The 23,228-nt window shown below is 49.0% G+C and overlaps 1 protein-coding gene across 1 annotated transcript; it reads right to left on the bottom strand.

The window, feature by feature from the left end:
* Positions 1-628: 628 nt before the first annotated feature.
* notch1a (notch receptor 1a) lies at positions 629-22,959 on the bottom strand. The gene is made up of 34 exons (XM_078088011.1): positions 22,560-22,959; positions 21,431-21,512; positions 15,374-15,636; positions 14,940-15,278; positions 13,903-14,025; positions 13,571-13,804; positions 13,315-13,470; positions 13,023-13,208; positions 12,783-12,896; positions 12,086-12,199; positions 11,738-11,971; positions 11,540-11,650; positions 10,062-10,254; positions 9,808-9,953; positions 9,590-9,703; positions 8,994-9,113; positions 8,751-8,903; positions 8,433-8,661; positions 8,136-8,337; positions 7,870-8,023; positions 7,233-7,417; positions 6,983-7,115; positions 6,621-6,878; positions 6,402-6,514; positions 5,712-6,283; positions 5,161-5,601; positions 4,908-5,053; positions 4,592-4,805; positions 4,367-4,451; positions 4,095-4,257; positions 3,709-4,007; positions 3,445-3,592; positions 3,232-3,329; positions 629-3,134 (listed from the first exon to the last, which is right to left on the bottom strand). Exons 1-34 carry the CDS (start codon positions 22,615-22,617, stop codon positions 1,878-1,880), a joined length of 7,437 nt encoding a protein of 2,478 aa, XP_077944137.1. The 5' UTR covers positions 22,618-22,959; the 3' UTR covers positions 629-1,877.
* Positions 22,960-23,228: the final 269 nt, after the last annotated feature.

The following is a 23,228-nucleotide window of genomic DNA, read 5'->3' on the forward strand; positions in this document are numbered from 1 at the left end:
CATGTGTAGAATTAATGATATTTTCTAAAACAGTATTATATATATATATATATATATACATATATATATATATATATATATATATATATATATATATATATATATATATACATATATATATACATATATATATACATATACATATACATATATATATATATACATATATATATACATATATATATATATATATACATATATATATACATATATATATACATATACATATACATATATATATATATACATATATATATACATATATATATATATATATATATATATATATATATATATATATATATATATTAGTTCTGCCTTCTTCCAAGGATCCAGCATTTGTTTTAACAGATTGTGTAGGCAAAGGACACCATAACCAGCCCGTTACTGTTAAAGGTACATTTGTGGATGTTGAAGATAACATCCACAAATGTACTAAAGTCTAAAATGTCTTTCAACTAACTGAAATGATTTCAATAGGAGTAACATTGTTCTATGGTACTATGGTACCATCAGGCTGTCCCCACCGGAGGCATTGCAGACCAGCGTCTGTGGCCATTAAGTGAGATTACTTTTCATATTAATGTAATAAATGTGGCACACATTACGTATGAGGCAGCTACATATCTTAAGAGTTTGACGGTAGCTTTTATTGAATCAAGACAATTTTTACAAAACATTTAAATCAGGAAATACTTCTTTGAGAACTACAACTTTGCATGAACATGGATTTTGAATTACATCTTTTTTTTAAAGCATATTTTATCTCTGAATTAGTTTATAAAACATGACATTCATACATCTTGAACTACACAAAGTACAGATGATGCCATTTAACACACAAACAAAGGTCCCCATTTCTTTCACAAACAACAATCTCCCCCTCCAAGACATTTCTTTAAAAAGAAATCTGACAAATACATTGATTTTCTTAGGAAAAACCATATTCACACTGGAACTATCGCAAATGTGATATTTCAACGTTTCTACAACGGGTCTGCAAGTTAACACATAACAGGTTAAACTAAGTAACCATAATCACTGATTTGGAATACGATCTGAAAATCAGAAACGTTTCTTGTTTCACAAAGTATCACAAATCAATTACTCAACAACAGCCAAGACCATTATTCAATGGAAAAATGGGCTCCGGTTGATTGAGATGCAGCGTCACTCCTTTCGCAAAGCGTCTCTCAACTCATATTAGGGATATTTGTTCTGTGCTTTAAGGTCTCTGTTTCCTTCGCTCAGTTACTCTCATTTTGCCACTAAGGCACAGTGTAGGAAGCAACATCATGAAAGGTGTGTCTTTTATATATATATATTTAATCGTCCTCTAACAGACTCAGTGATAAGACTCGGTGAAATTTAGTTCAGTAACAAAACCTGGGTCATTTAACAAGACAAAGGAAATATAATTAATACTGAACATTTTAAAATAATCTATAAACGTTAAAAACAAAATATGTACAAACATAAAACAATGCAAAGCCCAAAAATAACAATTTGTGAAGACCAAAGTAGTAAATTAAATCCAGTGAATATAGCAACAGAAAATACAAATAAATAGCCAGTGTACACATTTTAGTCTTATGTCTGATACACTCCTTTAAAAGAGTTTCTAATCTTCCGATAGATAACAGAAGAAAAAAATAAAAAAGCATAAATATAAAAGCATCTTCTTTATATTTCAGGTCAAAAAAGCACATAAATAAATACAAAATACCTAAAACTGTTTTAAACGTTAGTATCAAAACTGATAATAAAAAAGGAGCATCTTCAGTCTTTGCCACAGGTTGGCCACTCTCTCTCTCTATGAACTTTCTTTGTATATATTTTCTTCCCACTAAAAAGTTCTTTCCGTTTTTTACAAGTCTCTACTTAAACTGGTCTGGAATCAGATTCATCTGCGAGTGGATACTTGTAGGCGGGCTTGAGATGCCTTCCGACCAATCGGACATGTTGGAATGTGGGGACGAGCTGGACCATTGGTCGGGGGAGCCGGGGGAGGGGGTTAGAAACGGGTGGTCAGGTACCTGTAGCTGGTGGTTGGGTGTGTTGTCCATGGGGCCAGAATAGCTGTGCTGTGAGGGAGGAGTGAGGAACTGGTTGCCGAGGATCTGCGTCTCCTGCGGCATGACGGTGTGGATGGGCATGGAGCGCCCGTTGTTCTGCTGCATGTCTGAGCCGTTCAGCTCAACGCTCGGGAAGCTCTGGCTGAGGGACTGGCCGGCTGTGGTGGAGTTAGAGTTCTGGTGCTGGAGCTGCCGGGAATGAGCCTGCTGCATCATGTGTGCAGACGAACCGAGGTGGCTCGTCTGCAGATTCTGGTAGCCCATGATCTGAGACAGGGTGGCAGTGCTGACGCCATGCAGAGCCCCCATCATGCCGTGGGATAGGGTTGACCCCTGGGTGAAGCCCCCTTGCTGGCCTACACCTGGGTGCATCCTGGAGATCCAGTCACACTGGCCTCCTCTGCTGCCGCCTATGGATGTCGTGCCCTGAGTGCCGGGGCTGGACACAGGCATGTGGGAGAGACGGGGAGGGTTGTGGTCAAAAGACATACAGCCCATATCCTTACCCATACTCATCTGGCCCATATGGTCTCCATTGCCTTGCAGGTGATTCAGAGACATGGGCGGCGGCGACTGCTGGAAGGGTGATGTCATGGGAGGAGAGGCCACATCGGACAGGTAGCCGTGCGGTGACTCGAGGGAATCAACCGGCGAGAGGACACCTGACGAGTCGAGCAAGTTGCCCTTTCCATCCAGGGACTTCTTCTTCTTCATCCGATTATCTTTGCCTCCGTCCTTCCCTCCTTTGCCGCCGGAGCTGAGTTTGCGAACCTTCTTGACGGACAGCATGGGCTTGAGGTTGCTAAGGTAGTCATTGGGGGAGCAGAGAGGTGGCGAGAGGCTGGAGGCGCTAAGTGGGCCGCTGTGAAGCCCGGGACTCCTGACCACGTTGTACTCATCCAGAAGGCGGACGATGTCATGGTGCATGCGTTCCTGTGCGATGTCTCTGGGCAGCTGGTCGAGATGGTCGGTGATCTCACGATTGGCAAAATGTTCCAGAAGAACCTTGGCTGTTTCGAAGCTTCCTTCCCGGGCTGCAAGGAAAACTGGTGTCTCCTCCTAAAAAGCAGGAAAAAAAACCCAGTTAATACACAACTGTGAATGCAAAAGTGTCGATACCTCCAATATAGCACCATCACAGTCACATCTCAAATACCTTGTTGTCTTGCATGTCTTTGTTGGCACCATTTTTCAGCAGCACCATAGCCGCCTCCACATTGTTTACCGCCGCAGCCCAGTGAAGAGCGGATTTACCTGCAGAGAGAGCAATCAGGGTGGCGGTTGATTATCATAACATCTCAGCACACTGAGAGGGATCCGCAGTCTTTACGGACTGCGGAAGATGAAAGGTCAATAAAACGTTAGCTACCAGAATCATCGGTGGCGTTGGCATCCGCGTGGCAGTTGATAAGCTCTTCCACCATCCCCTCAACCGCCAATCGGGCCGCCAGGATGAGCGGTGTGGTTCCGTCGTGCATGCGGGCGTCGAGATCAGTGGCGCGGTTCCGGATTAAAATCTGCAAGGACATAGACGCGTTTATTCGGGTGCTTTTTAAGCCGCAGGACAAACTTGTTTGAAGAAAAAAATGAAAGCCAGAAGAGAGATAAAGCCTCGGGTGGAGGAACAGGTTACCTGGAACACTCCCTGCGCATCTGCAGCAACAGCAGCGTGGAGAGGAGTGCGACCCATGTTGTCCTGAACGTTGGCGTCGGCGCTGGACTCCAGAAGGCGTTTCGCAGCATCGGAGCGGGCGTAGCGGGCGGCCAGGTGGAGGGCGGTCTCGCCTGTGCGGTCAGTCTGGTTGTGGAGGTTGGCGCCTTGGTAAATAAAGTCTGAGATGATTTCTGCTGAGGGATCTTCTTCCTCTTCGATGTTAGCGGTCTCCAGGCCTCCACCGCTGCAGGATGCGATCATCAGGGGAGTGAAACCATCTGAAGGAGGAAGATTATAATGAGTTCCCGTCATGTGTTTGAAAGCGTTCGTGCAATATTGAAAAATCACTTCAGGGTTGTACAGACCTGGTCCCCTGACATTCACATCCATGCAGTCATTCTCTATCTCTCCCTGAGGAGGCGTAGGAGCAATGGACGCAATGCGCAGGTCAGCTGCATCCAGATGTTGCTGCGTCCATTTCCTGTGGTCGGTACGGTCGCTCAAATCCAGCATGGCCTGCTCCTCAAACTGAAACACACGCCAATCATCGTAACGTCAGTATGAGCAGCACATGGGAAGAATTTTAAGAATGGTAAAAACAGAGTTTATTTAGACAAGACGATTGCTTTTCTCTTACCCTGAAGCGTCTGCAGTCTGGATCCTGATCATCCCATTCGTTTTGATTGTCATCCATAAGATTGATGTCAGAGTTTTTCATAGGCCTGTTTGAAAAAGGAGCCGGGTTAATTACATGACATTAACTACAAAAAATAACATGATAAAGGACACTGCTGTCAGTCAAGGCTATGAAAACACAGCTAGGTAGACTTTACGTCACATCGGCCTCCATATTCCACCTTACCCTAATCCCACAGAATCTTCTCCCAACGGCTCTCTGCGTTTCTTTTTGCTGGGCTCGGACGCTTTGAAACCTTCGGGAAACCAGAGCTGGCCGTGCTCTCGTCGCCTCTTGCGAGACACCAGAACACCAAGGCAGATGAAACCCAACGCGGCCAAGCCCAGGAAGACCACGTACATGGGATACAGCTCTGAAGTGGTGGGAGTAGGTCTCACACCTGGAAAGAAGTCAAAGTGACGATGTTACTATTAACCCGGTGACTTGGATTTAAATGTTACTTGTAGAATCCCCATCAACAAAACAGCTGGTAGTTACGTACTGGTGACAGCCTCAATGTAGGGAACATTGAGATTCCCGCTAGTGGCAAGCGCTCCAAGGAATGCAGCTACGTCTGTGGCGCTCTGGAAGCATTCAGTAGACTGCTGGTAACACTGCCGGTTGTCAATCTCCAGGTACACCACAGACCTACAAGAAGAAATGGAGGGGGAGATATTAAAATTCACGTCATTTCTGAAATAGAAAAAGCTATAATGGTGTACGCTGAAAATGTGTGAGGTCCTCGTGGCGCCTACCCTTTGACTTGCACAGGATCCAGCTCTCTGCGTTTGCGGGGGCTGACCATGGCCGACACGCTTTCCTTCACTTGACCCAAAACATTGGCGGGCATTGAAGCCCACTCGGGCCAGCCCTCCGCGGAGCGCTTCAGCACGTTGTGTTTGACGAGGTCCTGTTCGTTGCCATAGTACGGTAAGATCATTGGCTCTCCTTTGGCGTCCCGGCGGAACACCACGTTGGTGTGGAGAACGCTGCTGAGCTCTCTGAGGAAGGTTGAAGAGCTGTTTTTCAGCTGTTCGGGGGGAATATGGACCACCAAGACTAAATGCCCGTCTGCGAGCTTCTCCGGCATGTTGTTTGCGCAGTCCAGGCCGTCCCATTCGCATTCTGCATTGTTGCAGCCCTGGTCACAGTGACCGTCAGCGTAGTGGTCTTTACAGTACTGGTCATACAGCGGGCTGGAAGAAAAGTAGGGCATTGGGTTGGCTTTCTGATGATACGATTACATAACAAATTCCAAAATGGCTTTTAGGACAAACAAGCATTTCTATCTGTTTTCAACACTTACTTGCATTGTCCTTCCTGTCCCTGACAATCAAAGCCATCGTAGAGACACCCGGGGCTGTTGCACTGTCCGTCGCACTTCCCGTTGTTAAAGTAGCGCCAGCACTGCAGAGCCGCCGAGCAGTTTTGCCAAGGGTCATCGAAGTTAAGCGAGCAGTCGCCTCCGTCCCAGCCGCAGGCGTGGTTGTTGCACAGCGAGTCGCAGATATGGTTGCCGGCCCACTCGTCGCACTGAGCGATCTCGCAGCTCACCTCCACCTCCGGCGGCGGGGTGATGTCCCGGCCAAAACCTCCGACGAAGGAATAGTCCAGGATGTGGCAGAGCAGGCCGTTGAAATTGCTGGGGCAGCTGCAATGGAAGAAAGGCGCGTCCGGGGTGACCTGGCACGTTCCGCCGTTGTAGCAGGGGTTGGAGATGCAGAGGCTGTCGGTGGGGGTCTGGCACTCTGGCCCAGTGAAGGTCGGTGGACACAAGCAGCGTGGGCCTAGGTGGCCCGACACACATGTACCACCGTTCCTGCAATTCAGACTCCCGCAGGAGCGAGAATCGTACTCACAAGAGGAGCCGGTGAAGCCCTGGAGGAACAGAAACAGACCGCGGTTAAGATCTTCGTGATGTGCTTGATCGACAGAAGGATAGTCAAACAATCTCTAAAGAGGCAGGAGTCTGAGTGTTTTGCATAGCTGGACTCACAGGTGGACATTTGCAGATGAAGCCATGAGGCGTGTTACTGGCAACAGCACATGACCCTCCGTTTTTGCAGGGTCTTGATTTACAGCCATCAAACACTTTGTCACAACGCTGACCTGGAAAAGTGAAGGGAAATGTGTGTTTTACCATATGCACATAATTTGAACTCTGCAAACAGTGATAATACTGTCTTGTTACATGCTGCAGGATGCACATCTGTACCTGTGTATCCCGTGCGGCATTCGCAGCGGTAGCTGTTGGTGAGCTGAACACAGTTGTAAGACCCTTGGGGGTCGCAGGGGTCCGACAAACACTCGTTCACGTCGCCCTCACAGCGCTCTCCTACGTAGCCCGCTGGGCACACGCACCGGTAACCGCCGATGCGGTCCACGCACTTGCCATTATTGAAGCACTTGGGCTCATTGGTCAGCGGGTCGCTGGAGGGGGTGCAGTCATCCAAGTTGATCTCACAGTGGACACCTGTGGAGACACGGCGCGTTAAAAAAAAAATTCATATCCTCGATCGTCAGCTTGATTTTCCTGGTGTCCGTGGATGACTTTGGTTGTGACATGCAGGTGTATACCTTGTGTTCCTCTGGGACACGAGCACTTGTATGTGTTGATGAGGTCGATGCACGTGCCTCCGTTCTGACAGGGCTGTGACTGACATTCGTTGATCTCTTTGGAGCAGTTTACACCGTGGTAGCCGGGGACACACTGAGAGACAGAAAGTCTTCTTTTTTTTATATGTTCACATTTTCTCTCAACTGCGCAATAATCACCAATCACACCGACAGATTTACAAAGGATTCATTCCAAATAATATCAACTTACCTCACAGCTGTAGCCCCCCAGATAGTCCGTGCAGGCGGCTCCATTCTGGCAAGGATTTGGCGAGCACTCGTCCACTTGCTCCTGGCAGTAGCTCCCGGTGTAGCCGGCCTGGCAGCGACAGTAATGTGTGTTTCCGGCATCCAGACACTGGCCCGAGTTCCTGCACAGGTGAGCCACCTCCACCCCTGAAATCAACAAGGGAGGTGTCACAGAATGCAAGAACCACACACAGAACTGTAGATCCTGCCTCCCGACCCCCGAGTCAGCAAACAGCCAGGAAACCTCACTGCAGACGTTTCACACTGTGGACACAAACAGTTTCAGCTTCTCCCCTTTAGAGGGCGCTGAGGATCGCTGTACTCCAAAACAACCACACACAATAACGGTTTCCTTCCACAGGCTTTTACTCTGATGAACAGTTAGATGAGTCAACTGTCAATAACCCCCCTAACAGCAACATATCTACTGCTGCCGTTATGGATTGTAGGTTTACATTTTGGGATGAATTAATTGGCTGTTAAATATGTACATCATCCTCTGTCACTATAAATCCATTGTAGTACCCTGTGAGAGATTTCAAAAAGTAAAATTCCCTGCATGCATACGTGGACAAATAGAGATTTGTTTGGTATCTTACCTTGCCGTTTGGCTGCAACCTCACAAGACACACTGGGGATGTCACAATACAGGCCGGTCCATCCAGTCTGACATTGGCAGGTGTAAGACGCTCCCTGCTGCCAGCACGAACCCCCGTTTTTACAAGGGGAGGAATCACACCAGCGCACAAGAATCTAACAGGGAATCAAATCCAGAAAATATTAGTAAACTGTAGTAAATGGGCTTCTCTGCGTTAAACCACTTCACGGTCTAACGTAATTTACTTGGCAAAAAGATGATTTCTACCTGGCAATTGACCCCTATGTAGCCATGAGGACATGTGCACAAATATGTCCCATAACTGTCGAGGCAAGATCCTCCATTGAGACACGGTTTGGAGTCACACTCATCAATATCATACTGGCAGTAGCTGCCAGTGAATCCAGGTAGACACAGGCAGGTGAACGCGTTAATCCCATCCACGCAGGTGCCACCATTGAAGCAAGAGCTGAAGAGACACAGGACGAGAATTGTTAAAACCTTATAAGAGCTGCTTTGGGCAGGTTGAATAAGCAAAGACCACTTTTGGCCGTGGTGAGCTACCTGTCTGTGCAGTCGTTGGTGTTGACCTCACAGTTGATGCCACTGAAACCGGGCGGGCAGGTGCACGTGTAGCTGTTGACGCAATCGGTGCAGTTGGCGCCGTTTCTACAGGGGTTACTTTCACACTCATTTATGTCCTGCTCGCATCTACCGCCACGAAAGCCGGGCAGACAGGTGCATGTGAAAGTGTTGATGGCATCGCGGCACAGACCTCCGTTGCTGCAGGGATCTGAGTCAGAAAAAAGAGACAATGAAACAACGCTTCTCTAGTTTTGTTGACAGCACAAGACCCCACGGGGGTGGAAATCTCTTCCTTACTTGGTTTGCAATCATCAGTGTCTGTCTCACACTTCTGGCCAGTGTAACCTGGCTGGCACTTGCACTGGTAACCACCCATAGTGTTATGGCAGACGGCACCGTTGCGGCATGGGCTCTTCACGCATTCGTTGATGTCGATCTCACAGGTTTGACCTTAAGGGGAGAAGAACGGCAGTTAAAGAAATTACACATTATGTAGTGGGTGAGTAGATCATCAAAGGCCGGGTGGGAATGGATAGATACCTTGCCATCCTTCAGGGCAGATACAGGAGAAGCTCTGGTAGTCTTCAGCCTCCTTACACACTCCACCATTTTTACAGGGTCTGGGGCTGCAGGGTGCAAGCAGGATCTCACAGTTTTCACCTGGTTTGCAGAGAAAAAAAGAAAACATCAGTGTTTGTGCTGCTAATAAGTAGCAACTGCTTCAGACTTTAATATTGATGCGCCAAAATTATTTTTTAAATCCCTGAAAAATATTCCAGTAAGGGCAGTGAAAACAATTTCTAAATCCCAGTTTCTATCCCACTTCCTTGTCCATTTCCATGACGACTTAGCCAAACAGGAAGGGCTTTCCCGTTTCCTGCAATTGTGTGATCACAGACAGGAAACAGGACGTGGCGGAAGTGGGAATAGGGCTTGGAACAGGCTCCAGTTCTCTGGCTTATATTAGCCGTGTTATTCCACGCACACTGTTATCCCTGCAAAGCAGACGGGGCGATATTTCCACACAATCACGCCAAAAACAGACGTCCCAGTTTGTTGCGATTGGGTGATGTTTTCTAAACCGACCGAGATACCACTGAATAAGCCTTCTGAGGGGAAAGCGGAAATTGTCATACCAGTGTAGGGCAGCAAACAGTTGCACTTGTATCCAGCCACATCATCGATGCAGGTGCCCTGGTTGAGGCAGGGGTTGGAGGCACACTCGTTGATGTTAGTTTGGCAGTTAGGTCCTACAGCGGCAGGATTAGAGAACACACTTGGGTTAGATATGGGCTAACGGGCCACACGCATGCTCTATGTGAGCAAAGGGGGGGAAAAAAGGGTTATAACTGACCAGTGAAACCAGCTCTGCATGTGCAGTGGTATCCGCTGGTCATGTCCTTGCACGTTCCCCCGTTCATGCACGGGTTGGACTCACACTCGTTGTTATTGATGTCACAGTTGAGGCCGCTCCAGCCAGAGTCGCAGGTACATTTGTAGCTTCAATGCAAACAAAACGTCAGGTCAGTGGCGTTTCATATAACAGGTTCCTTTCTTTCTGTATTTCGCTGCTCATTCCCCTTAAATTTCCCTTAAATCTATGCTCACCCGTTGATGAGGTCCTGGCACCGGCCGTGGATGCAGGGGTTGCTGCCGCACTCATCGACCTGAGACAAACAAGTGGCGTCGTTGTAGCCCTCTGGGCACAGGCAGGTAAATCGGTTATTACCATCAACGCACGTGCCCCCGTTGTGACAGGGGTTGTTGGCGCAATCGTCGATGTTGATGTTACACATTGTTCCTGAAAGGCAACAAGATAACATTTTAGCGCAATGCCGCATATTTACCTTTTGAAAGCCATGAAAAATATAAATATCTACACTGGCCATTATGAACGCCCGGCAGCTGGACATTTTGTGTGGTGTGGTATTCTCTAGGGCTTTTTAAGCTGCTAGCTGAGGTGCTCTGTGTGGCTTCTGTCTTAATTCTTCTTTTGGAGATATCTAACACTAAAGACCCCCTAAACATTTAACAGGCAGACGCCGTGGCAGCTCCAATGTGTGCCGAGGCCGGCAGGCCCCTAGAGGCCCTTTTGCTTCTCCTCCATTGATTGAATGGGGCCCTGTTGAATAGGCAGAAGGAGGATTTCAGCTGGATCTGAGAGGGGGAGGTGCTGCCAGGAGGTGGGTGTGGGGGAGCTGCAGCTTCTCTCCCTATTCACACACAGCCCCCCCCCCCCCCCCAACCAGCCCCCATCCAGGGAGAACTAACTTCACCCAGGGCTGTTTACAGGGGACAGAAGGCCAGAGCCATTTCACACAAGGCCGAGTAACAATTAAACCCCCCCTCTGATCCCCGAGCCAGCCCCCTCCTCCTCTGCACTTCATCAATCAAGAGGGGAGGGCCCAACTGCCCGATCTTCAGTTACAATAGTCCTCTGTCCCTCTGTGTCTCAGTCCCGCCATGCCCTCCACACTCACCCCGTCAGCACAAAAAGATGGAGGGGAGGGGGGATGAGGAGGGATGCACAGAAGCTTGCCCACACACACACTTGTTCCTCCCTGCCCCCCCCTTTCTAGCATAATCACTCAGCCGCTACCAGTCAGAACCGGCTCCACTGGGCCACAAAAGGCTAGGAGGAGGCTAGAATGTGTCACTAAAGTTTTAAATACGAGTACATTACAGGCAGACATGTGCCGGTGAAGGAAGTGAGGAGAAAGCACTTCCATTTGAGATACTTATTGGCTCTGTAATGCAGTTGCACGCTGCTGAACACCAGATATGTGATTAAAGGCCAGGCTCTCTTCCTTTTAAAGTATCACCTTACAGACTGTTTCCAGGCTCAACGTCACAACCTTTTCAAATGGCAAAGAAAGTTAGAGCTTTGTGTGTGTTTTGTGTGTGTATCAGGTTGTGGACTGTGTTCCTTTCTCTACCCCCCCCTCCCCCCCTCCCCAAACCCATCCCACACATGGAATCTTACACCATTGTTCCGCAGGAGACCCGCCGGCCACCTGTCCTACCTGCCCCTCCCAAAGCTCCGGGGACCAAACCCCCTGCACCTGTTAACTCCGCCCAATGCTCACCGGTGTAGCCGGGTTCACATGCACACTCGTAGCCGTTGATTTTGTCGATGCACCTCCCGTAGTCGCAGGGTCTGCTCTTGCAGTCGTCCAGGTTTACCTCGCAATTGAAACCTGTCGGTTGGAGCGGATGTTAGCAAAGGATGTGAAGAAAAATCCCCAAATCTTTAGTGCAAGGATGTGTTGAAGGTCTAGTCTCACCCGCTGTGCCTTTGGGGCAAGCACAAATATATGTGTTTTCCCTGTCCTGGCAAGTGCCACCATTCTTGCAGGGCTGACTGAGGCACTCGTTGATGTTGGTCTCACACAAGCGGCCGGTGTAGCCAGGTCGGCAGTAGCAGGTGAAGGAGGCTAAGCCGTCCTTGCAGGTGCCATAATGGCATGGGTCAGAGTAGCACTCGTTGATGTCAGTCTCACAGTGCTGCCCCGAGTAACCTGGAGAGGAAAAGAGAGACGTTATTTGAAAGAATGATGGCACAGTTCACCTGGAGAGAACCTAAAACAAAGAGATTTTCAAGCTATTTCAGTAAATAATATTGTTTGCTTTACCTTCGGCACATTCGCAGGTGTACTTGTTGGGACCGTCAGTACACTTCGCTCCGTTCTTGCAAGGAGTGCTGGCACACTCGTCGATGTCCACCTGACACAGACTCCCCGAAAAACCTGGATTTGCATTGAACAAAATACAGGATTTAACTTTTTTATTAGATTATTGTTTAACTGTGTAAGCTTTTATATTCGGTATATCATGTCTACATTGTGCGTAAATGCCACAACGGAGAACAGAAAAAAACAAATTTGCATCTGAAGTAGTTTTGCGGGAGACTGAGGGTCCTCACAAACCCTTCCACAATACTCCATCCACCGCCCCCCCCTCCCTCCTCAGCTCTTACTGTGCAGTGAAATCTTTCTTTCAAAACACAACACAATGGCCTCAAGCTCACCGGCGACAAACCCAATCCCCGCCCTACACCAGTTTTGGCGCCAAGCTTTAACACAAACTCTCATGCCCGCCAAATATGCTAATGTTTCTGCAACCTGATCCACTCGGCCCTATTAGACTCTATTAGAAGGAGTAAATCATTTACATTAAATATGTGTTCCATATATGGCGTGATATACTCATTGACAAAATAGTTTAACGATTAACTCTTTTATAGCCTATAGCTCCTATTGTCCGTGAGGCCGGAAGCATCCAATAAACTAATTATTCCATCATCTCCATCGTTCCGTGATCCTTTCTCACCTTTGGGGCACTCGCAGTGGAAGGAGTTGATCTTGTCGATGCACTTGCCATTGTTGAGACAAGGTTGGCTGGCACACTCATCTGTGTTGATGTGGCAGAACACACCCTCGTATCCTGTAGATGACCATGAGAAACAACTTCTTAGTTAAATCATGTTTTAGTTTCTTAACGTCGTCAATGTCCCAGCGTTTGGTAAAAATTTAAGATTTTTAACTTTCTTGCAAAGTAAACTTCTCTGACCTGGCATGCAGATGCAGTGGAACCCTCCAATCTGATCCAGGCAGGTGGCATCATTATGGCAAGGATTGGACATGCACTCATTGACGTCCATTTCGCATCGAGGTCCTTCGTATCCTTGAAGACACTTGCACTGGAAGGAGCCTTTGGTGTTGATGCAGCGCCCACCGTGCTCACAGGGGTTGGCACCTACAACATTAAATGTCCACGGTGTCATGCATATATGTGGTAACGGATGCACGATCATTTCAAAACTATATCGGAAGAAATAGAACGGTTGACGGTTCTAACTTACCCAGGGAGCACTCGTCGATGTCCAGGTTGCAGGCTGACCCGGTATAACCTGGGGGACAGGTGCAGATCGCCTTGCCATTGACTGGGTTTGTGTCACAGTTGGAACCCTTTTGACAAGGATTGCTGATGCAGGCGTCATCCAGGTGGCACAGCAGACCTGCCAGCGCCAAGAGAAACAGATCTCCATCAACTCTACCGCCATCTAGCTTTTAATCCCTTTACCGTGACCCGTGTGGACAGCCACAGAAAAGGCGTACCTGTTCGACCGTGAGGACACTCGCAGAAGAAGGAGGCTACGCGGTCGTGGCAGGTAGCGCCGCTGTAACAAGCCGCGCTGGCACAGTCGTCGATGTTGTCGCTGCAGTCGTCACCCGTCCACCCGTTGACGCAGACGCAGTGGTAGCTGCCGTGGGTGTCGTGGCACGTTCCTCCGTTCTGGCAGGCGTTGGGCATCAACTCGCACTCGTCCACGTTTTCTGTGCAGTATTGACCTGAGAGAGTAACAAAAAATGGGGGGCAGGGGGGGGATTGGGTTAGGTAAAGCGCGGGGGGAAGTTTAGAAAATGTCACTCTCAAAGCAAAAGGTCACCTGTGTAATGAGGTGGGCATCGGCAGTTGTAGGTGTTCACACCGTCCACACACACAGCACCATTCTGGCAGGTGTGGCCTGGACAGTCGTCGATGTTATATTCACAGTGGTGCCCGGTGAAACCTGACGAGCAAAAAGAGAAACTGTGTGAAAAGGCGGGAATCAGCAAAGACATGGAAGAGGGTACAGCAGCGTTGGCTTTGAGTTAATTATTAGATCAACTCTTCCTCTTGTTATCACTGTGCAGTTAAAAGACAAATATCCTCGGGGCAGATTGTTTTAATGCCCTCCGGGTGACAGAGCAACGTGTGTCCTACTCAAACATCAAAGGCTTGAGTGTGTGTTTTACAGCCCCGATAGTCTGATTTACTATCAACCCGCAGCTCTGCAGCTCAGCTATCTCGCCACATTCCAGCACGGACCCCCGCGAGAGACACGCAGCATGGGTTAAACTTTAACACACAACACCCCTCGTTCTAAACAATTCGCTCTGTGCGGGTGGTCATAGGCCCACAGTCACACAATAAAACAGAGCAACAGAAATGTGCCTAATACGATGTGGCTCGGTGGGAAAAAGGCCTTCACAGCTGCAGTCCTTGCCTCCAACAGCAGAAACCACAATTGCACAAAATCAACCAAAGTTTTACACAACAGGCTTCGGGTGCCAACATAATAAAGAGCAAACCGGTTGTGGAACTGAAAAACAAGCTGTGTGTGTGTGTGTGTGTGTGTGTGTGTGTGTGTGTGTGACACCTCACAAATAGGGTGTGTACATCTACACGTTTATCTGTATGTGTGCACCCCTGAAGTTGTGGGGGCTGGTTGGTGATTATCAGCAGGAAACGTCTGTGTGACTGCATCCTGCCAGTGGAGGCTGGCAGAGAGAGATGGGAGTATGTGAGGAAAGGGGGGACAACCAGAGACATTCCACTCAATCAGGTTTCACTGCAGGAGGAGGCTGCGTTTTAGGTCAACTTGTGTTTTGGAAAACAAAACGCTTGTTCGGCTTGTTTAAATGATACGCTTTGTGAAGTTACCTGGAAGGCAGCTGCAGTCGTAGATGGTGTCTCCTTTCTGCACGCAGGTGCCTCCGTTCAGGCACGGCGAGGGGCTGCATGGCATGTAGGTCGTCTCGCAGTGCCGCCCAGTGTACTCCTGAGGACAGCGGCAGCTGTACGAGCCCACCTCGTTCACACACACGCCGCCGTTGAGACAGGGCGAGGGGTTCTGGGCGCACTCGTTGACGTCTTGCTTGCAGGTCTGGCCGTGGAAGGCTGGCGGACAGGTGCAGATGTAGGCGGAATCGAAAGCCGAGCACTGGCCCCCGTTCGCGCACGGGTTGGACGCGCACGGGTTGGCGAGCTGACAGGTTTTACCTGGAAAGACGGAAAGGACACAAAGGGCTCCGTTGGTCATTTTCACTTGTTGTTGAAATGATGAGAGAGGAGAGGACAACGGCGTGTCTACATACCTGACCAACCAGGTGGGCAGCGGCAGTGGAAGGCGGAGGTGGTGATGAGATTGCATGTTCCTCCGTTGCGACACGGGGAGCTCATGCAGGCGTGGTTGGTGGGGGTCAGGCATAGCCGGTCGGTGAAGCCCAGGCGGCACACGCAGCGGAAATCAAAGGTGTTGCCGTGGGAAACGGCGCGGCAATCGCCGCCGTTGCGGCAGGGCGAAGGGCTGCAGGGGCTTGGATACTGGCACCGATTACCTACGTAGTCGCTGGGACACCTGGGGATTAGAGTAGTGTTGATTAGAAAACAAGGATTGTTTTGGGTTTATTTCATGAGGGCGATTATCCAAACAGCAAAAGAATGAGGGGAGGCGCGGGTAGTGAGAGGGACTTAGAGTTTCCCGCCCGGAACGGGGACGACGTGTTGTTGTAGCGTAGTCTCTCTGGATTAGACTCCCTCTGAACCTTGAAAACACTTTCTGCTGGGACAACAGACGCCCCTAAACAGTCAAGCCGTGGCGGCCCTTTCCCATCTAACGTTCGCCCTCAGGCTGTCAACACTCATCCTGAATGCCTGCGGAGATCAAGGGGCCTGTGTCGGCCCTGGATGTCCTACATGAAGCGCTGCATTCAGGGCCCTAAGTCCCTGGTAACTTTCCTCCCATCCAGACTACCGATGGATGCTGCTACAGTCACATAGCTCAAACATAGGAAGGAACCAAAGATGGGGGCCTTTTGCAGTGCTTGGATATACGATATAAGTACAAAGAATCCACTGACACTGACTTCCAAGGTGTTAATCCTGTACACAAGTCTCGTCCGTCACATGTAGGAGCATTTAAAGTCAAACAAAAAACGTGTTTATATTTGAATCGGGGCTTGTATGGGAGTGTGTAGTTGAACGTGCGAGCGTTAATGTGTGAGGGAGGGCATCTGCTGGCCCACAAGTATCTCCACAGGGAGCAGGTGCGCATGTTAATGAAGGCAGCTGTTGGACGGGGCTCCGCCTCCTCCTCCTCCTCCTCCTCCCCCCCCACCTTCCTCCCCCTTCCCCTCTGTCCCCTTGTCTTCTCCGGGGACATAAAGAACCCATGTGAAGTCAGCTGTTGCAACTTCTGTCTCTTAACCCCCCCAGCACCCAATCGCTCCTAATTCCTCTTTTCCCTACCTGTTCCTCTTTTGATTCCTGTTTTTTTTTCCACCACTATTGCTGACACATCTCGCCCCTCCAACTCACGTTCAGCTTTTCATTGCTCTGTCTCCTCGTTTCTTTCCTGTGTGGACCTTTTACAACCCCCAAGCGGTCTGCTTTTTACAGCGCTCTCCTTATGTCACATGAGACTGGCGAAAACACCCTTGTTGACTTAGTTTGGTGGGACCAATCAGAGTTTTTAACAGTACCGTGAGCCCCGCAGGGAGCCCAGACGGCCGCAATTGGCAGAAGATTGTAAAAGCATTTGGGGTTGCTTTGATGTTCCTCTGCCTCCCGTTTCCTTTACCATAAAAGCTGACTAATCACAACGGGAATTCAGTGTCTTTGTATGAAATCCTCACTCCGTTTTCGTAAAGTATATTGAAACAGATGCTGTTAATGGGGTGTGTGCACTCGTGTGTGTGTGTACGTGTGTGTGTGTGTGTGTACGTGTGTTTGGCATCCCACGCTAACTAACTGTAATAGATCCTCTTTGTCCTAAAGTCAATCCACTGTGAGATAAAGATCCACCCACGCGCTGTAAAGCTAAGCAGCACACACCACGGCAACAGGTCTCTCCTAGCGATGCAATGTCCCCTCGGGCCGGAACAGATGCTCGCCCGACCTCTGACCCCGAACACTTTTGTGACTGTGGGACGGCCTCTTTGCCGTCTCTTCCCCTCTCTCTTTATTCCCCAAAGGGCCCGATCTGCCATCTGCCGCTGTGGGGTGACTTTATCCTCCGACACAAAACCAGCCCCACTGCGCGCTGGAAATGCCAGCGCTGTGGAATATGTTACGTAAATGGTCGCATGCAGTGATTACGTGTGAAGAGTCGCGTACGCTCTTGGTTTCTCTTTCGCGGTGTTTGCGTACATCACCCTGAGAACATTTCTCACTTCTCGTTCCCTTCAACACTCACGGCTCCCCCCGTTTTGTCTTTAAGCGGCTATTTGTTTTCCGTCTATTTCTCCTGGTTCATTTTATCCAGTTTGCTGATGTTCCCTTGGATGTGTCTAATCATTAGCCAAAGGTCTGACCCCCCCGGGTCCACATCTGTTAGTAAGACCAAGAACCGAACAGTGAGGCTCTGCTAGAGGAAATGAGAAATGTACTGGGCCTTGAAGGCTCAGACTCCCCCCTGCACATTACTGCGATCAGTGGCTTTCATAGGCTGCAGTAACCTGTATGTACAGTGCTATATACAAGGGGTAAATGGATTATTATCAAAAGTTCCCCTGTCTCTGAAGCTCTCCTCAAGTAAAAGTAAGAGATGGCGGTGTTTTGATGGGGTTATGCTATTCTCTGTCTCACTCGCTAAAAGGAGCGAAGTGGGAAGATGTTCCACTGCTCCACTAATGACAAGATCACTTCCATGCCTGAAATACCAATTAACAAACCCTTCAACGGCGTCCGCATGTGAGAGAGAACGTGCTCAGCTCGGCGGCAGATTGATGGAGGCGTCTCGACTCACGGTCAAACAGGGAAGAGCCAGCAGCTCTTACGATGGTCAACGATGGGTCACCATTAGTGATGGGTAACCTGGGACCAGTTCACTCCCATTTTTGTTGGTGTTTCTACATTTGACAGCTTGCGCTGGTGCACGTGAACTTTTCAGCAGTCACATAGCCTCTTATCTCCGGGCTGTGACAGCCCAGCTTTGATCAGCCCACTTTGAGGCCCTCCAGACTCACAGGACGTCAGTGAGGCCCCGCCGACATGTGAAATGCATGCCTCTGCGATGAAGGTTTTCTCCACGGTAGCTTTTTGGGGGTCGTTTCTAAAACACTGCACCTCACTCACATCTCCATTAGCTCGCCCCGGCATCGAGCAGGGGAGTGGCAGCTTTAGAGCCTCAACCCCAATAACAGCCCAGCACCAACGGGCACACTTGACCCAGCCGTGCCCCTGATTCGCTGAAGCCCAAATGGAGCTGAGACCTGCTCGGTAATCCTATAGGAGGACAAATGAAGAGCAACATTCCTGTCTTGAGGGAGGGCGGGCGCATCTTTCAAGTGGTGCTGGAATCGCTCTAGACAGTCATTACCGGTGTGACATTTTGTCATCAATATGCAAAACCAGACAGCTCTGTGCAAGGTCGCCCCCGGAAGACTTTTAATACTCTGAATCGGGTCTATTTTTGTCAGACGTCTGGCAGTATTTGAAACACGTGGCGAGACATTTGAGAGTTTATTATTAACAGACCAAAACAGTGTCTATAGCAAAGCGTCACCGGCAGTCAGTCAGTCGTGCAAAGGCCGGGTGGAAGGGCCACAACCTTTTCACCTCGCTATGCTCCCATCAGCGTCTTGCAAATGGAAACTATATTTGACTCGCTGCAGCCTTTGCTTGTTTTTAAGCTACCAACAAGAAGACCACAGCTGCATGAGAGACAGGAAGCCCCAGACCTTCAGACAACCTTTTACTTCAAAGACTCATGGCTCGAGTACTTCCTCATTACGGCGTATCGTTTCTGTGTGTCTCATACAACCAAAAACTTCAGGACCTGATGCAGATCTCCTCCGAGTTTTAAGGATTTAAAGAAAGTTAGAAAGCAACAACAAGTTTGTTGACGCTGTGGTTCACCCTGAAATGCAAAGTTTGTCTCCTCTGTCTGGCAACGATATTCGTGGTATTTGTGGTTTTAAAAAGAACAATAATAATGAACGTTGACTGCCTCAAATTGTTTTCTGTTAACTTGTCATTTTCTTGTGTTACTGCTTTGTGCCTTTGTAGGGTAGATATAACTTGGCCAAATCAACCTCAAGAGAGATACACACGGAGTAATTGAACAGACAGGACTAAAGTCACTTCTTGTTTTTTTAGGATGATCTGCACACTAAGTCTTTAAAATAAGAGGAACTCGAGATTTTTGAACCAGAAAGGATATAAAACCAGGTCTGTCTCTACACGATCCTGACCCAGTAAACACATCTGTAAGACATCTGATTACTGAGTTTTACACCAAGCCTAATCTTGTTCTCTATGCTACCATGTGATTCCACTCAGCGCCCTCACACTCGTGGGAACGGGGGCTTACCACCCATCCATCTCACCACATGCTGCACAAAACCTCAAAACGCGCCATGACTCATCGGTATCTTCAAGAACTGCAGATACGGTTTTAAAAGACCTTTTGACCTTTCAGTCCATCGCGTTACTGCACGTCTTCAACCTCACAACGGCTCCCACCCCTTTTGGAATACTAGTGTCATCACAGTCAGATTCATCAGATTCATCAGGTGGACTTTCCAAACTGTCACCACACAAATACCAAATGAACTCGCCAGTTAATGTGGCGCGCCATTGGAGTAGCGATGCTGAAAGCACAAATCGGACCATCACCCGAAGCTCCCTTGGCATGAAGGCTATACACTCCGACCCAGAGTACCAAAGAGCCCTGTGACCGGTGGCTGCTTTGGCATGGCAAGGATGGATGATTAATGAGGGGAAAAGCAAGGAGGAAGAGAGAGCGAGGCGGGATGAAGTGATGCTATTTATCCTGTCGGTTTTTAATTGGGCTGTGCTCCAGTGACGGAGACCACAATAACCGCTTTGTGGAGGAGGAGGGTGGAGGGACAGTTTCAGTGTGCACACGTGCGGTGGTCCGTACGCGTGCACGCGCGTATGTGTGTGTGTGTGGAGTGTGCAGATTAGATGCCGTGAATTAGTGGCCCTAGGCTAGCAGCGTGGGCCCTTCAATAGCTCCTCCTTGTCCCTGCAGACCAAAGAAGCGCCTGCCGTGACCACACATGCCCTGAGGGTAAACCCGGCCACCCCTGGGTTTCTTTACAGATCAACAACACAATATTTGGAGATTACGCTAAAATTATGAGTTCAAAAAAACTCCAGACGGACAAAAAAAACATAGCTACACCTTCCCGGTGAATTATGAAGCCCGTAGGCGTAAATATAGGTCAGCTTAAGGGGATGCATATCAAGCGCCTCACCCACAAACTATTAACATCCATCTGCACCCCGAATAAATACCCCACAATCTGCCTCTCTGTCTGATCCCACTTGTTTGCCTTCAAATTTCTGCACTTTATTCCAATTAATCTCACTCTCTTGACATCCAATCCAATTACATTTCACAGCCATCTGGCTTTCTAATGGAGATCACAAGCGGGTAAGGTGGGTGGAGAGGGTGGGGAGAGGCAGCAGACAAGCAGACCATAGGAGGGGGTGGGATGTGGGGGGGGGTTAGGGCAGGGGTTTGGTGTGCGTCCTGGTGTTTGGGTTGGTTGTGGCATGATGGGAAGCCCCACTCAGATTAGTCACACAGCATTATTCTGACTGCGGGACAATGGGTGACGGGCGGCGGGCGAGCCCCAGCTGTCGCCCATGAAAGGGCAGAAAAACAAGATTTAGGACTGGACGCGTCCTCTCACTTTGCTGGTGAAGGGGTCTCGCATTCATTAACGAGCCCACTGGATGGAGCGAGGAGGCGGGGGGGTGGGGGTGGGGGGGGAGCTTTTGTCCATCTACCCGTCCCTCAGCGCTCTGGAACCGCAACTGCTTTTTATTTCTCCACTTCGTAAACTCTTTTCTTTTTGGGAAGGGGGGGAATGTGTGCAGCCTCGCGGAGCAATGCGGCCCACGGAGCGGCACACAGGAGCCCACCGGCCCCGAAGAGACTCGGAGGGGGCCCTCCGGTTGCTGGGCGCAAGGCCCTCTCAAAGGCTGGAATGAAAGGCGGGGGGGAATATGTGGCCGCCTTTTCTTTCCACCCCCCCCCCAAAAAAAAAGCACTCTCAAGTACGAACATTTCACTACACTGCACCTCTAAGACGGCGCAGATTTCACACGCAGAGATGAGAGGAAAAGCTAAAAAGCGATGTTGAACATCTGGGCCGCTGTGAGGTCACACTTTTACTTACTTGCATTCTCCGTTTCCGTTGGAGGTGGCTTCACACCAGCCTCCATTCAGACACGACTCAGTGGGCAGCGAGCATTTCAGACCTGTTGAGCAAAGATCACAAATATTAATCAACACATCCTCAGCAGGGGAAATCCGGATTAAGCAGAGATGGAATTATTGGTGTGAAATGATTCGTCAACGAGAGATGAAACACTTCTCCATTCAAAGTCTTTTTTTTTTTTTTATTCAACAAGCTCTTTCACATCCTGCTCCTTAATTGATTGGTTTCACAGTTGTCCGTGGGGGATATTGGGACGTCTGCCCGTGGACACCGAGGGCCAGAGCGCGTGGTGCGTGGCTTTTTTTTTTTTGTTGTACAGAGGAGCAGGGGGGGGGGGGGGCAGCAGCAGGGGGACAGCAGGGGGGGGAGGGGGAAGAGGCGGGGGAGAAGGGGGCGCACGCTTTTGCGGGGAAAGCGCAGCAGCTGCGGCGCTCAGATGCGGAACAAAAGAAATCAGAGTCCAGCACGAGCCATAAAACACTCTCCTCGGGCATTGTTTACCGGCAGACGGGAATAACAGCACCTCCTCCACCCACAACACTCTCCCACACATGCAGACAAAAGGTGCCCCCCACTTCCCCCCACAACCCACCCCCCCGTCCCCAAACCGCGTCCCCGGTCCCCAACACACGCACCCGCTTCCATTATCTCCCCATGTCATTTCAAACCAGTTCCCTCGGAACAATTTAAAGACGTGCAACCAAATATGTGTCGGTAGGAGCAGGAGTGAATTAAAAGTTGGTAACAAGAAAACAGACATGAGGATGAAACGACGGGTTCGGGTGCACAGAGTATTTAAGTTGCGTGACTCTGCAGCACAAATGCGCAAGTTCACACAAACTTTACGCTGCTGAAGAAACTCACGCAAAGTCTCCATGTGATTCGCGACCTTGCAGTTGTGTTATTTATACTTGAATAACAGTTAAAACACCAGAGTTTAATCTGGATGCTTTTGCAGGACCCCCCGCGCGCGCGCACACACACACACACACACACACACACACACACACACACACACACACACACACACACACACACACACACACGCGCTCCCGCACTGCAGCGCATCTTTTAGAGGCGGCTTTACCTTGTGAGAGGACGATCGCAGGAAACAGAAATGTTAGTTTCACAAAGAAACGATGCATTCCTCCTGTTCAACTTCACAGATGTGGCTGAGTCCCGCGGAGGGTTCGCATAGATCCGCAGTTTGGTTCACTCCAGGCGGGGGCTTGAAATGAAAACCCCTCTGGGAAAAAAAGGTAAATCCAGCGGCGAGAGAGGAAAATGTCTTCTGGAGGGGTTCGTAGATGTTGACCTGGTGCTGTCCGAGTGCTCAATGAAATCCATGGGACGCTCTACAAGTTCCTCCTCCTCGTCCTCCTCCTCCCCCGTTACCCCACCCCCTCCCCGGGCCAAATAAAGCCTCTCTCTCTCTCTCTCTCTCTCTCTCTCTCTCTCTCTCTCTCTCTCTCTCTCTCTCTCTCTCTCTTCATTAGGTCCACTTGTGATAGAACGCGTGTACTTTTACTGCACTGCATCATTTAGCCACTATGAATACAACTTACTTTACATGTTAAATATGATAAATTGTTGTAAATTCACAAGCCCAACATTTCTAAAACAGCAGCATTTTTTTTATATTAAAAAGAAGAATGCATTGGTTATGCATAATGATAGACACTCACACTTATTTTGGGGCTATATATATATATATATATATATATATATATATATATATATATATATAAATACGAAA

This window comes from Gasterosteus aculeatus, chromosome 14 (assembly GCF_964276395.1).
Source record: "Gasterosteus aculeatus chromosome 14, fGasAcu3.hap1.1, whole genome shotgun sequence".
NCBI lineage: Eukaryota > Metazoa > Chordata > Actinopteri > Perciformes > Gasterosteidae > Gasterosteus > Gasterosteus aculeatus.